The 16,676-nt window shown below is 40.1% G+C and overlaps 1 protein-coding gene across 1 annotated transcript in view; it reads left to right on the top strand.

Annotated features, from left to right (window-relative positions):
* TBC1D19 (TBC1 domain family member 19) overlaps positions 1–16,257 on the top strand; it is a 97,950-nt gene extending 81,693 nt beyond the window's left edge. The window contains exons 17-21 of the mRNA XM_058670242.1: positions 2,424–2,533; positions 5,357–5,448; positions 9,034–9,149; positions 14,782–14,852; positions 15,842–16,257. Of these exons, the coding sequence (XP_058526225.1) occupies positions 2,424–2,533; positions 5,357–5,448; positions 9,034–9,149; positions 14,782–14,852; positions 15,842–15,916 (464 nt within the window). The 3' untranslated portion in view covers positions 15,917–16,257. The remainder of the gene's footprint in view (positions 1–2,423; positions 2,534–5,356; positions 5,449–9,033; positions 9,150–14,781; positions 14,853–15,841) is intronic.
* Positions 16,258–16,676: the final 419 nt, after the last annotated feature.

Raw genomic sequence — 16,676 nt, 5'->3', positions numbered from 1 at the left:
GCACATTTCAGGATCTTACCTTATGTTTGATTGAGAGAGCCTGATTATCATGTGTCGTGGTGAAGATCACTTTTGGTCAAGCCTGTTGGGAATTCTGTACTCCTCCTGGATGTTGTTTCCCAATTCTTTCTCTAGATTAGGGAAATTTTCCCTTATTATTTCATTAAATACATTTGTAAACCCAGCTTCTCTTTCTGCACCTTCTGGGATTCCCATAACTCTTATATTTAGCCTTTTAATAGTGTCTTTCAATTCTTGAATACTTTTTTGGCCTTATTTAGCTCTGATTCCAGCTTTTAGTTTGTTTCTCCCTGGTGACAGGAAGTATCTTCTAATTTGGAGATTCTTGCTTCTGCCTCCTTCCTTCTATTTTGGAAACTCTCCTCTGTACTTTTAGTTTGCTCCACTGTATTCTTCATTTCTGATGTATCAGCTTTCATTTAGTTCATTTCTACTGTGACATATTCATTGAAATGCTTGAATGCCTGCTTTCCATGCTTCTGGTGGTTGATAAGAAGCTTTATAACAAGTGTTTTGAATTCTGTGTCCCCCATTTTCTCAATGTCTTCCTCAGTGAACTCTGAGGTTGGCAAAAGATTTCGCTCCTTTACAGGGGAGTCTTCAGTGATATTCATTGTGCCTTTGTCTCTTCTTTTGCTCTTGGTCATTGTACTTCTGGTTATTAGAAGTTATCTTTTCCTCAGGGCAGGTTTCTAAGCTCTGTCACCCACAGGTCTATTGTTCGATTTTACTTATTGCAGTTGGTACATGGCTCTTTGTTTGCAGTCATTTGTGCCACTCCCTCCAGCGAGTTCCAGGGTTGGGTACTTATGTTAGATTTCCACAAAGAACTCCGTAGCCTCAAATCCTGGCTCACCAATCTCCATCTCCTGTGATACCATGCTGAGGCTGCACCATTGTCTATGCAACCTTTCTCCCACTTCCGGTTGGAGCAGATTCCAGGATTAAGAAGACACCAGTGTCTCATACAGCTAAGTTGTTGTTGGTATTGATCTTGCTGGAACCTGTTGGCCATTAGGTCTGAGGGCCACACAGACCTATTTTGACCCGTACGATGCTATATTCGGTATTATTTTCCCTGTGGGACCGGTGCAATGCACTGAGCTCTTACTTTTCACCAAGTTTAGCACATGCCCAACTCACTGTTTTCCCTGCAGTCTTAAATTCTTTGCCACACTACATGTAATGGTGCCTGATAGGCCACTACTAGAGTTCTTGGTCCGCTGGCTATCAAGTCTGAGGGTTACCTAGACCTATCTTGGGTGGAACCTGTAGGAAGCCATGTTGTTGGAGTTTGCTGAGCCAGAAATAAGTTCACTCCCAGCTCACTGCATGTGCAGTACTGTCCATAGCCCTTGCCTCCTTAAACAAAATGGCGCCCAATACAACTCTAGGGGGCGGACCTGGGTGTGAAATCCACCCTGTTCCTGCACCATCCGTCTGGGATCTGCTGCTCTGTCTCTGCTCCTGGTCATTGCAAACACATTGGCAGGATGAGCAGCTCTTTCTCTGGGTTCACCTCCTGAGCTCCGAGTAAATGCCCCTTCCCACCTGGTTGCAGGTGTAGCTGTAGCTGCAGGTGCAATTCAGAACGCCGTTCACTGAGTGCCACTGGGGTATTGGTCACTGCAACACCACACCATTGTGTCTGCTGCTTTCCTGTGTCCTTCAGTCTCCAGGTCCCCCTCTGCTGTCATTCTGTCCTCTCCTGTTTCCTGGAATGTGCCCTCCTTGCTTCACACTGGCTAATATTTCTCCATCTGTTTAAACGTGTCCTTACCCTATTGCACCATCTTGATTCTCTGAAAATAGATAAATCTTTAAAAAAAAAAGTATCTTCCTGAAGAGTGTTTTATTTTAAGTTGATGAAAACTGTCTTGGTTCATATGGAGATAGGCCAATATATACCCATAATGGAATACTGATTCTTAACCTTTTTAAAATGTTGACTTTATGAAAGACTACAATTCTAAAAGCTAATCATAAATCATCTTATAATGTAATTACCTAAATCCCCAAATTAAAATTTGAAAAGTGACCCAAGTCCTTTGTGGGACAAGTAAAACTGAATTGTCTGTCACTTTCTTAATGCTTCAGTTTAAAAAAGAGACTTGATTTTATGTAGTTTTCTAAAATTACTTTGAATTTTCAGTTCCTTATATTTTTCCTTTATGTCATTTCTAGTCTAGATTGCACAGTGTATAATTTACCCCTTTCTTTATGATATTTAGTGGCTGTTTGAACTTTTTATATATATTCTTTTCCAAACTAAAAAATTATCTATAATTCTAAACTTATCTATGAATGTCTATGATCACCATAAACTAATTTATTTTTGATATTTCACAAACTTAAACTTTAAATTTAGCAATGTTACACTAGTATCCATTTTTCTCTTTCAGTCGCACCACTTTGTTTTCTGTACCACGAACCTTACAAATTGTATCAGATTTTCCGGGAGATGTATGTGCGCTTTTTCTTCAGGCTCCACTCCATCTCTTCTCATCCTTCTGTAAGTTCAAGGAAAATCAAATCAAACCCAACCCTATTCCGTTCTTTCTTTCCCTTCAGAAAAAGTTGCTTGCCAATTAGGTTACAGAGAATAAAATTTAATTTGTGATGCCAGGCAGCATGCTTTAAATGATAATGGAAAAGAAAATGTTTAAATATCCTATTATTAAGGAGAAAATGTCTCTTATCAACTACCTTTAAATTATTTCATGTTTAAGAGAAAAACACAAATAGTATGGGTTCTTGTCCCTGATGAAGATGCCTGCCTTCTTGACTGACTTCCCCATTCATGAAATGAGGTTATTTATATTTTTTAAAGAGCTGAATGTTACTGATTGATTCTTAGCAGGTGCTCAGAAAGGAAATGACTGTTGTAAAAAAAAAAGAAGAAGAAAGGCCTTGTTATTGATGTTATTGATGCTATAGTTGTGATCATCACCATCTCTGTTAGTGACAATCAAACATTTATTTGTCAGTTGCTTTTCAGTTTTTTGTTTGGCTAATTATCAGTGCCTTTTGCATTTATTCAATATAAAGTTCTTCAATATAAGAATCAAGGAAAAACAGGTTGAACATTTTATTTGTTTTATTTTGGCTGTTCCCTTATCATATATTTTTGTTAAGATTTATTTTTATTACAAAGTCAGATATACAGAGAGGAGGAGAGATAGAGAGGAAGATCTTCCGTCCGATGATTCACTCCCCAAGTGAGCCACAACGGCTGGTGCTGCGCTGATCCGATGCCGGGAGCCAGGAACCTCTTCCAGGTCTCCCACGCGGGTGCAGGGTCCCAAAGCTTTGGACTGTCCTCGACTGCTTTCCCAGGCCACAAGCAGGGAGCTGGATGGGAAGTGGAGCTGCCAGGATTGGAACTGGCGCCCATATGGGATCCCGGGGCGTTCAAGGCGAGGACTTTAGCCGCTAGGCCATGCGCGCCGGGCCCTATCATATATTTTTTTTCATTTTTCCATAAGCCTGAGTAAAGGCAGTTTCTTTCAGTTGTACTTTGAACATGCTTTGGTCCACTTCTGGTTAACCTGACTAGCTCTCTAGGAGGCACATTCAGTGGAAATGTATGTCTTGGCTACCAGATTTTTCAAAAGAGAAGACCATGCTACTGCTACTAAATTTAATAGCTGTTCTTTATTCCCCCACCCCAGTGTAATCCTATGCATTCCTATCCCACCTACCCTAGTCTTCAGTTCTAGTTAGTTCCTAGTGAAAGCTAGAACTAACATTTCCAGAATGTTACAGATTAAATAAAGCACCAGGAATTATTTTGAGTTTCTTCTCTCTCCAAGAATTCTTGTCTTACATTAATGTTTAACCTAAAATAATCTGAAATGTTAGCAATAATATTAATCCTTCTGCATTCTACTATCTTATCCCTGGGAACAGATTTCAGACTTTTGAATTTAATATTCGGTACCATTTTATATATCTACGTTTTTAAGAGCATACCAGGTGGGGGGCCCGGCACAGTAGCCTAGTAGCTAAAAAGTCCTCTCCTTACATGCACCGAGATCCCATATGGGTGCCAGTTCTAATCTCGGCAGCCCTGCTTTCCACCCAGCTCGCAGCTTGTGGCCTGGGAAAGCAGTCGAGGACAGCCCAAAGCCTTGTGACCTGGTACCCATGTGGGAGACCCTGAAGAGGCTCCAGGGACCTGGTTTCAGATCATCTCAGCTCCGACCATTGCTGCCGCTTGGTGAGTGAATTAGCAGACAGAAGATCTTCCTCGCTGACTTGCCTCCTTTCTGTATATCTGCCTTTCCAATAAAAGCAAATAAATCTTTAAAAAAAAAAAAAAAAGGAAGAACACACCAGATGTTCTCCTGATACAGTGAGCTAGAAGCTGGCACGAGGCAGTTCTGGATAGTTCTTCTCTGTCTCCAAGCCTGCCCTGAGATGTCCTTTTCAGATAACTCATTGGCCCAGAACTCCTCTGCACTTTCTTTGCACAATTGAATCAGGACTTGTAAGTGGTCATCTCCTCTTGCGGCTTGCAGCCACACTGAACTGTTTGAAACCATGACAGTGTTTTTTCTTCAACAACTCAAAAAGTGGATTAAAACTTAAGATCGACCCCCCCAATCCCACCCAGGATTGCTGAGCTGCAAGAGGGACTTCATTCAGAGTAGTCACATAACAATGCGCTGGAGAAACCGTCTGCTTAAACCGGTTACTTCTTGTAGTTTACAAATAATGTCCTTTTAAAGAAGTAGATTTCAATTTAAAAAAGAAGAAGAAGAAAAAATGTCTTGCTGCTCCTTCCTGATGCACATATCATGCCGTCAGCCATCTTTTCCTGGGGGTGGACTTCAAAGAAAGTTTGAGAAAAACAAGAAATATTTCCCCAGTGGGTGAGGCTGAAGGGGAAAAGATAAATAGAGGGAAAGAGTAAGAGGACAGCTGTAACACCAGGGCAGTGCCTAGACGCTGGGACGCAACCGGAAAAAAGTCTAATTGCACTGGGCCCAAGTGATATTCACAAATATACAGTTTGCAAAGTGACAGAAAATCTGCAAAGTGATATTTCGTTCAGACTCCCCAAGTACTGCATGTGGGGGGGCGGCGGTGGAGTTGGGTGCATGTTGTGTTACGGAAGACCGTCGCCTGCCTTGAGTGTGGCGGTTCACGAGGGAGAAACATCATCTTTCAATACAGTCTGTGCGTTTCACTCATGCATCTCCTATCAGCTCTTAATGTAAAGGGTGTTTATGTGGATGCCATCTGTCATACTCTGTTTGCTTCATTTGTTGACATAATAAAAACTTTAACTATTGTAATTTCTATTTCTCTTCTGATTTACTGTTGTCCCCAGGGTATTGTGTCGCTCTGTTTGCTGTTTGAAAGTCTGCTTCAAACTTACCTCCCTCAGCTCTTCTATCATTTACGAGAAATTGGGGCTCAACCGTGAGTATTTTTCTCCCTTTATTGCAGGATAATTTCCTGTCAGAAAGCTATTTTCTCAGCATTTAGAGCACTTGCAAAGATTCAGTATTGCTTTAGAGAAATTATGCTATTTCATCAATAAAATGATAATTATGAATAAGTAAGTTGTAAGGGCATACTAAAAGCATAATAAAGTCTTATACACTACGATTTCATGGCTAGCACAAGCATCGCCAAAACGAGTTAATCACTATTCATAATGAAATGTTTTGTCCAAATTTAAGGGAAATAAATACTTTCCAGAGAAATGTGATAATACTTTGTAGGCTGAATTTACCAGAGAACAACCTATGAAAGCTACATAGGTTAAAGTTGGCTATCTCTTGTCAAAGGAAGCCAGATTGGCTGTCTACCCATTCTGTATTCTGTGATTTCTCCTTCTAAAAGTTTGAATTTTGTTACTTGATCTCAGAGTGAGCTATAGATGAATATGTGGAGCAGTTCTGGACTTCTAGATTACTGGTTCTCTCTTTAATAAAAAAAAAAAATCTAAAGCAACAGAAATCTCTGAATGTTTTATCAGCATTGTATTCCTGTCTTCTTGGAGAAACTGTTTTACTCTGTGAAGAAAGGCCTTTTTGAAAAAAGCATGAGCTCTGTGAAGCTGCTAAAGGTGTTCATAGGAAATGTAAGAATGTAGTACATCTCTTACCAGAATGGAATCCACAGCAGATGGATGATGGAGTGGGTGGAAATTTAACCTAGATTCAAATTTCCTTTCAGTTATGCTGCGTAATCTTGGCAAAGTTATATAATTCATCTATGTCTCAATTTCTTTATCCTTAAATCAAGATGATTCTGTTTCTTCATTTTAAAAGTCAGATTTCCTACCTCGTGAACTTATTTCAAGATGGCATGATTATAGAGCTAAAGACAGGAAGACAGGTACCTCCTTTCTGTAAGCATCATGGAATGTCAGACATCTCAGAAATGCCACTTAGAAAAAATACTTCATATTGTCCATCAAAAAGAAAAAAACTGAACTGATGGTCTTTCCTTTGAGGCCACTAAATGCCAGAATTCTGTTAATAATTAACATTGGAAAATAAGAATGTGACATATATATTTTATAATGAACACAAGAACTTTTCATAAGCTTATTGTAAATTGACTTGCTTGTTATTGTGAAATGAGCATTAAAATATAAAGGATGAAGACATTCAGTTTGTTGCTGGAAATGAATTCTTAATTTTTCTAGCCTTTTTATACATTTTAATCAATAAGGAATAAATTTATTTCAATGACAGTAAGCATTCAAATTCTTCTTTAGGAGGAAGTGTAGAAATTCTGATTTTAAGGTAAATATCATTTTTAAAGGCTTTTGTAAAATAGAAAAAAAACTCACTAGAACTGAAAGCAGTTCTTTCTATAGATGAAGGAAATTGGTAAGTCTTTAGCCAGAAATACCAAGAAAAAGGGTGATAATACAAATACTAATCTCAGCAGTAAGAGGTACTCATTAATTAAGAATTATTATGAATAACTTTATGTCAAATTTAGATATGCACAGGTTTCCAAAGCAAACTCAAGAAGCATTAAAGCTAATTTTATATCTTAAAAAAATCAGATGAAAAACCTCCAGGGCAGACACTGAGGTGTGCTGGGTTTAAGGCACAGTTTGTATGTATCTCGTATCAACATATCAAAGCATTGGTTTGCATGCTGGCTTCTGTGCCTGTAATTCCAGCCCTCAGCTAACATATCTGGCAAAGTAGTGGAAGAAGGACCAAGCACTTGTGCCCTTGCCCCCTATTTGGGAGATCAGGATGGAGTTTCTGGCTCCTTGCTAAAGCCTGTCTCAGCCCTGGCTGTTGCTGTTATTTGGGGGGTAAATCAGGTGACAGAAGATTTCACCCTCTCTCTCTCTGTTTCTCTCTCTCTCTGTGTCTTTCTTGTATCGGTACTATGGCTTAAATGTACCTTTTTACATTAGAACAATAATTATCAAATACTGAGAAATTTCTGAAACTCGGGAATCTTTTTCAGTCTTAGAAAATTGGTACAACGACACTAAGGACAATTTTGAATCCCTTTTTCTCTTTTACCAGAATAGCAATGGCATTCATTGACATGAAGTTATAATGTTTCCATCACAGGATTTGGCTAGCACCTCTCAAAGTCAGTCATGTCATTTGTAGATGCTTATAGATAACACAGACATGTGGAAAGCTAGTTGTCAAGATATCAAAACCCCAAAGCTCACTTCCTGATTTTAGCGATAACGTGTAATAAGAGTGCTAGGTGCCATGGCCCAGTAGCTAAATCCTTGCCTTGCATGTGCCAGGATCCCAAATAGGTATTGGTTCATGTCCCAGCTGCTCCACTGCCCATCCAGGCCCAACTTGTGGCCTGGGAGAGCAGTCGAGGATGGCCCAAAGCCTTGAGATCCTGCACCCACGTGGGAGACCCAGAAGAAGCTCCTGGCTCCTGGCTTCGGATTGGCGAGGCTCCAGCCATTGTGGCCACTTGGAGAATGAACCAGTGGATAGAAGATCTTCCTCTGTGTCTCTTCTCCTTTCCATATATCTGACTTTCCAATAAAAATAAATCTTTTTAAAAATTGCTGTTAGAATATAAGCAAATTATTAATAGTGGAATCTCATATATCTTAGAAACTTTTGTTTTCAGCAAAATGAAATTAAACTGAATTTCGTGGTTGATCTGTCATAGTTCTGATATGTTCCTTATTAAAATGATGAATTGATTTTAGGTCAGATGTCCATCCCTAATGTATCTAACAGCTTAAAACGATTTGTCTTTGTTCATTTTACTATTTTATTTTATTCATTCTATGTAACAGTTTTTGACACATAGGAATATAAGAATTGAAAATATGAAATTATAGAAGTGATTAAGATTCAAATTACAGGTTATCGTGCCTTACCTGACACTGTTACAAACGTTAGGAGATGAGCTCGTTGCTGGCTAATCAATGTATGTTCCGAAAGACCCAATGGAGATGAGAGCGCTGCGGTGCAGCTGATAGAGGCACCACTCCTGACAGTGGCATCCTGGGATCAGAGCTCACATTTGTGTCCAGAGGCTCTGTTTCTGATTCAGCTCCTGTTCAATGTACCTGGCGTGCTCAGGCCCTGCCACTCACTCAGGAGGCCCAGATGGAGGCCCAGCCTCTTGGCTTTAGCCTCGCTCAATCCCAGCCTTTGTAACCACTTGGGAAGTGAACCAGCAGATGGGAGATTCTATCTTTCTATGTATCTATCTATCTATCCATCCATCTGTCTATCTATTGATCACTTTACCTTTCAAACAAACCAATAAATCTTAAGCATGATATAGAAAGGAGTTTTATAAAGAGCAAAGCTCAGCAGTGATCATATGTACTTCTGCTTCATACTTTTGGACCATTTTAAGGACTCATAGTTTCTCACTGCCGTGCTTTTTTAGTGTTGGGGGAAATGCTTGAGTTTTAAATGCCTTAGTGGCTTCCAAGGTTCTCAAAGCACAGTAGTTAGATTCTTCTGATATTGCCTTTCTGATAAGAAAAATCTAGTGGTGTAATTAATCTTCATTTTTCTTTGCTTGCAGACTTCGCATATCATTTAAATGGATGGCCCGTGCCTTCTCTGGATATTTAGCTACAGATCAACTTTTGCTTTTGTGGGACAGAATCTTAGGATATAACTCTTTGGAAATTCTTGCTGGTAAGGCTCGATTACTTCTTTGTAAATTACATGCCCTCTCTGAAGCAAGATCCTTCTCTTCCCTAAAATGACCATCTGCAGTTTGAATCTACAGTCATCACCTTTTTTTTTTCTTTATGAACAGAAACAGGAGTACACTTTCTCATTTTTAATTTGTTAATGTTTGATAGATTTATCAGACTTGGAAATAAGCATTAAGGCTGCACAATGTGACACTTTTTCCTAAGCTCAACCGGGCATCCCTAGCCCTTCTTCTTGGTTCCCTGGAAAGTCGTTTTCCCTTCCCATTCCCCGCCCCTCAAGTTACCTTCCCTTCCCACTGTCCCCTTCCCAGTCTCTCCAGCCACAGCTGCTGTATCCAGCATCCTGGGAAATCTGCAGCAAAGTGTGGCTTTCCACAGCTTGTTGCCATTTGTTCTTTGCCTATTGCAGCTGTAGTATTTGATGTGATCGGAGTGAATTTATTCAAAACATGGCTCCGCTCATTCCAGCGTCCAGCCGGTGTGCACTCTGGGAGGCGGCTGGTGATTACTCTAGTCCTTGAATCTCTGCTCCCCCGTGTGGAATACCTGGAGTGAGTTTCCTGATCCCGGCTTCAGCCTGGCCTAGCGCAGCTCTGCCCTACCTGGTACAGACATTTGTAGAATGAGCCAGCAAATAGAACGTCTTTGTCTCTGCCTCTGTCTTTCTCTGTCTCTTTGCCTTCCAAATAAATAAATAAAGAGATTTTTCTTTAAAAACGTTTTCGTTTTTGCTAAACTTTCTGACTTCTGCCCTGGAGTTGTGTTTTTCCCCTCCCCGCTCTTTTTCATTTCATTTCATATTTCATGGAAGAAGCAGCAATGAGCCGTGGTTCCCGTCAAGGAGCAGAGCTCTGCTGGCATCATTTACAGTAGCCTCACTTGCAGCAGGTGCATTTGCTCTCTGAATTTGCCATTGCCAGTGCAGGTAGAGGAGCCGCCAGTGGCACAGAAACAAATGGGGTCCATTTCTGGTGTGCAAAGATCAGAGGGTTGAGACATGAGGCCAAGTGGCTGCTGGGTGGCCAGAAGACCCTGTGGTTTCTGCTCTGAAGTATTTTCTCAGGCTAAAGAAAATACATCCTCTCTTTTTCAGGAAGCCACAGATTCACCTGTCATTTAATAGTTAGACAGTTCTTACAACAGATACACACCAAAAGCAACTGTATGATAAGACAAAGGGAACCTATTTCTTATTAATGATATTATTTTGCTTCCCGTATACACAATAGGAATGGTTACATTTATCACAGCACAGCTGCATCGCCTATGGGACTGTTTGGCCTTGTGTCCTCATTCCGCTTCTGACCCTCGTCTCCTGCTGATGTGCAGGTGATGGCTGAAGTGCCGTGGTCGCTTTCCATCTGGGGAAGAAGTTGGAATTGAGTTCCACACTCTTGGCTTCCACCTGGCTCAGCCCTAACCATTGTGGGCTTTTGTGAGGTAAACCAGCAGATGAGACTCTGTCTCTCTGCCTTCCAAATAAAAGAGCTAAATATTTTTTAAACTCAGATTGAGAGGAAAGATACTGGGAGTTTTTAAAAACATCAGTCAGTGATATCTTTTATTACCCCCAAAATAACTGGGCTTCACAGGACTTTATTATTTAATTTTCCCTTTGGAAATGCCACCTAATTTTTGTAGACATCTCAGAATTCAAGAGTATGTTATGGGCCCAGCACTGTAGCCAGGCAGCAAAAGTCCTCACCTTTCATGCATCAGGATCCCACATGGGTGCCGGTTTGTGTCCTGGCTACTCTGCCTCACTCCCAGCTCCCTGCTTGTGGCCCGGGAAAGCAGTAGAGGACGGCCCGAAGCCTTGGGACCCTGCACCCTCAGTGCACTTCCTGGCTGCTGGCTTTGGATCAGCTCAGCTGTGGTCATTGTGGCCGCTTGGGGAGTGAACCGTTGGACGGAAGACCTTCCTCTCTTTCCCTCCTCCTCTCTGTATATCTGACACTCCAATAAAAAAAATAAATATTTTAAAAAAGAGAGAATGTGTTACTAGGATAACTGGGGAATCCCCAAACTGTAGTCTTTCTCAATTAAGCATTATTTCCACAAAGAGGTGATATTTATTTTTTTTATTTTATTTTCCTCAAAGAGGTGATTTCATAACCCTGTCAATTTACAGTAAGAAAACACTGCCAAATGTTCTACTCTCCACATATTATTGTAAACACCCATAGCTATTATTTCAATTTCCTGGCAATCTCAAACACCTACTCCACCCTCTTTTATTGATTTGTATTTCCTTGAGAGGCAGAGAGACAGAGCTCCCATCTGCTGGTTCACTTCCCTTAATTTCCCCAGTGGCCAGGGCTGGACCAGGACAAAGCTGAGAGCCAGGAGCTGAGTGGGTAGTGAGAGCCAGCCTTTTGAGCCATCACCTGCTGACTGCCAGGTACAAATGAGCAGGAAGCTACAGTCAAGGACAAATCCAGGAATGGAACTCAAGCACTCTGATACGGGCTGCAGCCACCCTAAGTGGTATCTTAATTTCTGGTGCCAAACACCCACCATTGCAACTTTTGAAAACATTTCTGACAAGAAGTGTTCATCCCGTATTTGAATGCTTCAGCGTTGAATAGTCCTAACCTTACTATGAAGCTTATTTCATTTCTGGTTGATATTGTTAAAAATGTGTCAAGCTTTTTCTACTCCCAAGCTGCCTCTTCCCCAAATCTTCTGTTTTTCAGGTTAAGTAGCTTTGTTGTCTGCTACTGTTTTTCAAGTGACAGGAGTTTAGACTTTCTATCTAATTAACTCTCCCTTGGGAATTCCAGAAATTTTGCAGAGTAGTTTAAATACCATTGGGTATCATTTGAAGAAGACAGAAGAGCACATTAAAGAGTGGAATAAAAAATAAAATGGGCTTGCTGTCAACTGAAGAATCAAGAGGCTTTATAGTTGAAAGAAATGTTGAATTGTAGTACCTTTCAGACTTGTCTCATTCTGTGCCTCTAACCAAGCTAAAAGAAAGCAGAAATGAGTGCATGTTGAACACTATGTGTGCTATAAGGCTGCAATGTTGCCACTTGGGACAGAGTTACTGACAGGTAAAAGTGACGTACACCCTGCTGTGAGCACCTGCTCCCTGAATGCTTCCTAAGAATCAACAGGGAAGAATTCTACAACATCTAGAGCTGGAGCTAGATTAAAGGCAGCTTCCCTACCATGAAATTCATATAAAAGCCATGTGGTCATTTCATGAAGATGTATAGCTACGAGATTTGATTGTTTCATGTATTGTGGTAATGAATACTTTGGTACCAACTTTTTTGATCAAGTGAAATATTGTCAAAACTATCTGAATAAATATCACTGGCTTTCACCGTGAATTGGAGTCTTTTGAGGAATAATATAAAGTAAAGGTATCTTCATAACCTTCATGTTCATGATAGAGCTGCTTCAGCTTAAAGTACTGAGAACAGGTGAGAAGACCAAAAATATATCAGAGTTTTTACATTTTATCTGAAGTGTGATTTCAGTTGAAAATAACCCAAAATTCAGACCTTTTGTCTTGGGCGAACAAACCTATTCTATGGGAGGGTTGGGCAAACCAAACATGAAGCATCAGAAAGGAACTTCTGTGATGTGACACCAAGATAAATAAGGGCTGTGAGCACACAGACCTTCGGGATGTTTTGGATGCTGAGGTCAATTAGTGCACTGCTCCTTCCCCTCCCACTGCCCATTCTACCTTTGGGAAATCAGCTTCCTGCTACCTGAAACTCTTTCCTGCCACAAGATAAAATTTGGCCATCCTACTTTTGGCAACTCTTTCAATTGTACAAAAAAAAAGGAAATAGGGTTTGTAGTCCTTAGGTTCTAAAATGTCTCCATTGTACAAAATATGGTTCCAGGTATTGGGAAGCTGAAAAGCATTGGTGGTCCACAGGAATTGTTTGCTTGATACTCTTCTAAACATAACTACGTGCAATGGCTTGAAAATACTTGAGTTACTGCTTGTCAACCAAAGAGTAAATTCTTTGCCCCAGACAGCCTTTGTTACAAGCTGAACAAACCCAGATTATTGACTTTGTAGATTTTGTTAAAACACTGCCTACCATCTATTTTTTTCCTCCAGAGTTTTCTTCTTTAACAGTTTCTGTTGCTTTTGCCCCAGACCATCCAAACTCTCTGGTCCTTTAGAAAAGTGCCTTGTGCTTGCACTCGCTGGTTACAAGCTGCCTTCCTCTACAGAAAGGAAGAGCCCCGCTTCCTAACTTTTGCTCCATAGGCACAATCACCTATTCAGCATGCCTCAGCTCAGCCCCAGAAAACCATTCTGATGGACAGCTCGGCTGTTGTTGCTTCAGAAGGCACACAGAGATTGACGGCAGGGATGAGCCACTAATGCTTACCTTCCCCTTCAAAGGAGTCATCACATGGTGGTTAGATGCCTAGATGCCAGAGCTGGGGTTGGGGGTTGGCTATTTGCCACCTGTTTGAATGTTCCACCTGACTCACTGTGCCACAGTTGCTAATTTAGTAAGATTGTGCTAATAATCTTAGCATTAGCACTATTACTATTATTATTCTTAAAATAAAAAGTGTGTGTTTGCCTTAGCTATGCAGTAAATCGAGAGCCATTCTTCTAAGCAATTCTGAATAATTTTTAATCATTTGTTTTCTCAATTTCAACTACTTAATCATTTTAATCATTTGTTTTAATCATTTGTTTTAATCATTTGTTTTCTCAATTTCAACTGCTTGTTGGGTGGGGAATGTGTTATCACTGGTGATGGAGGAAAGGGAGCACTGGGGAGTCAGGAGTTATCCCAGGCAGTGCCGTCTCTGAAGAACACCTGCCTCTCACTCAGGTCCCTCTGTTTTTTGACTCACTCCCTCACAAGGAGGTGTTTATGGCAGTCTATTTATTAAGCTAAATATTGCGTTCTGGCATTACTTTTTTCGTATGTTGAGTGGAAACCATAATCCAAACATTAGTTCCTGCTGGATATGTGTTATTAACCTTCAAAATATTCTACAGTAGTCTTTTTGACAAAATTTCAGCTTTTTCCTGTTACCACCATTGAGATTGGTCCCTTCTCAGCCCTGTCCAGTGATGTATCCATTCGTGGCACCCTGTCTTAGAGTCACTGTGAGGTACAACAGTATAAATAGAACAGAATGGCATAAAGTGTATTTTTATAAGAGGTCCTATTGCCATGTTTCTTTCAGGACATCTTGGTACATATGAAGCATATCTATTTTAAAGTGTGGTCTCTGTGTAATTTTCAGAAGCCTCTGCATTTTTTTAGTGAGAAACACTTGTATCAAAAAGAACCTTAATTTAAAGACAGTCAGCAGACCTTCATGCCACTGGAAACCTCTCAACATTTTCATTTTCATTTTAGCTATGAAAGAACCATTTCTAAAGATAATTTTGATTAAACCGCTGAATTTTCTTTTTCCCAAAACCTTCAGATTCCGTTTGCTTATCCACCAGGCATTGTTCTCTGGAATACCAACTTCTGCTGATCACAGCCTGTAACTCGGAATGTGGGGTGGCATCGTACAGCGTACTCTTTCTGAGGCCCTTGTAGTGACTGTGTGCAGGGCTGCTGAGTAGGCCAGCAGTTGACATAGTGTGCATTCTTTTCCAGTCCTGGCAGCTGCTGTGTTTGCTTTCCGAGCAGTGAACCTGATGGAGGTGACATCACTGGCTGCAGCTGAAGTAAGCATAAGTTTCCCTGGGAGGGAGATGAAAATAGTTTCTGAGAGGTTTCCAGACTGTCACTTTAGTGCCTAATGCATAGGACGCACGTTATTACAGCTGAATGTTTTAATTTGGGTAGAACCTGTAGGTTTGCAGGGAATTAATATTTAACATTAACATTTCACTAATCACTTAAACACAACCTTTTTATCAAGGGCTCATAAATAAGGTACAGGAACCATTATGCAATGATAAGAAGTTAGATAGCTAGTAGTTTTAATAGCAATTATTGAGGCTCATGTACATTTTCTGGTAAGTCACATGCATGAATTATGCTTATGGAACAACAATAAAAAAGCTAGTTGTGGGAGCTAAAGAGCATGTTATTGGATGATGCACTAACGGCTCATCGGCCTCTTTGATTATTCTAAACTGCAAGCTAATTATTTATTGCTAATTTATTCATTGGTATAATATATACCTGAAATATGGCTCAATTAAATAGAGCTTACCATATTACTCTTTTTGGTCTTGTTCTCTCTCATTGAAATGTCCATTTTATTCTTAAAATAGCTGCCTGTGGTCTTTGTTTAAAGGGAAGAGGATGTTTATGCCTCTTGCAACTGAATAAACATTAGTTCCAGTTGAGAATGATTTCCTGAAGTCAGTTGCTTCTTACACTAAAATAACAAGACTAGGACTCATAATGTACGCTTATTTATAGAAGCAAGTTGAAATGTTAGACCTGTTATAAACTGATGCTACCTTGTGTATTTGAAGAAGGCCCAAGGCTGAAGTCTGGGTTATTTTCTGCTGCACGTTGTGGCCTTTTGCACATGTACTACCACTAAACTATCAGCAGTGAGAAGGGGATGGTAAAAAGATGGAAGACACAGCTGAAGATTTTTAGAGTATATGTTGACTCCAAACTATTGTGGCGTTTCTGTGGCTCCTTAGTTCCTGTTTGTCACTTTGCTATTAATAATCCCTTTTGTTTCTCGTTTCAGGCAGTTCTTGCTGACATTTCTACTTTAAAAGTTATGCCTCTTCTTCAGATTTTTTTGTTTGCTACCATCACCTGATCTTCTTCAAGGTCACTGACAACAAGACTAGCTTTTTCATTAGAAGATAATCATGAACTATGCAAAGTCTGCATAAAACCAAAATTAAATTTTGCATAAGCCAATAAAGATCATGTTCTCTCCTCACTTACACCCAAGTAGTTTTTCACTTTTTGAAACAATAACTCTGCACACCAAATATTGCATTGCATGTGCTGATTTTCAAGAGAAAAGCAATAGATGTGACTTCTGCTAAATTGAGCATACGATAGAAAATTCCGGCTTGTAACAGGCATGTAACAACATATGCAATAAGAACTAAAGATACTATAATAAACTTCCAGAGGTAATGTAGCTTTTTAGGCAATGGCGTTGCTTATAAGTTATTCTAGATGATGTAATGTTTTGTCTTATAAATCGCCCTTCTCTGAGAACCAGAGATGGGGAGCAAGGTATAAGAACACTTGGGTAACATACTTTTAAGTGAGAATAGATGAGGTCTTTACTATTTTTTATTCACTCATCATGGATTTTCAGATCCCTCCCCATTTTTCCATTTTATTTCTCCCTTAACTCGATTGGGGAAGGTCGAATATGATTTCCTCCATTTCACATTTTATTCTTCATGCTCTGAAAGTCAGAAGAACAATATGCTGCTCTCATCACACGATCCAACCTTCCTCTTGCTTGGAAGATTTGACACTGCTGAGACCTGTTGCCAGATCCTGTCATGTTGCAAGTTTACAACTGAACACCCAAGGGAAGGAAGGGCAGGTCCACT

Source organism: Ochotona princeps, chromosome 11 (assembly GCF_030435755.1).
Source record: "Ochotona princeps isolate mOchPri1 chromosome 11, mOchPri1.hap1, whole genome shotgun sequence".
Taxonomy (NCBI): domain Eukaryota; kingdom Metazoa; phylum Chordata; class Mammalia; order Lagomorpha; family Ochotonidae; genus Ochotona; species Ochotona princeps.
The sequence above is the reverse complement of the archived record's forward strand: the minus strand, read 5'-3'. Positions and strand labels throughout refer to the sequence as shown.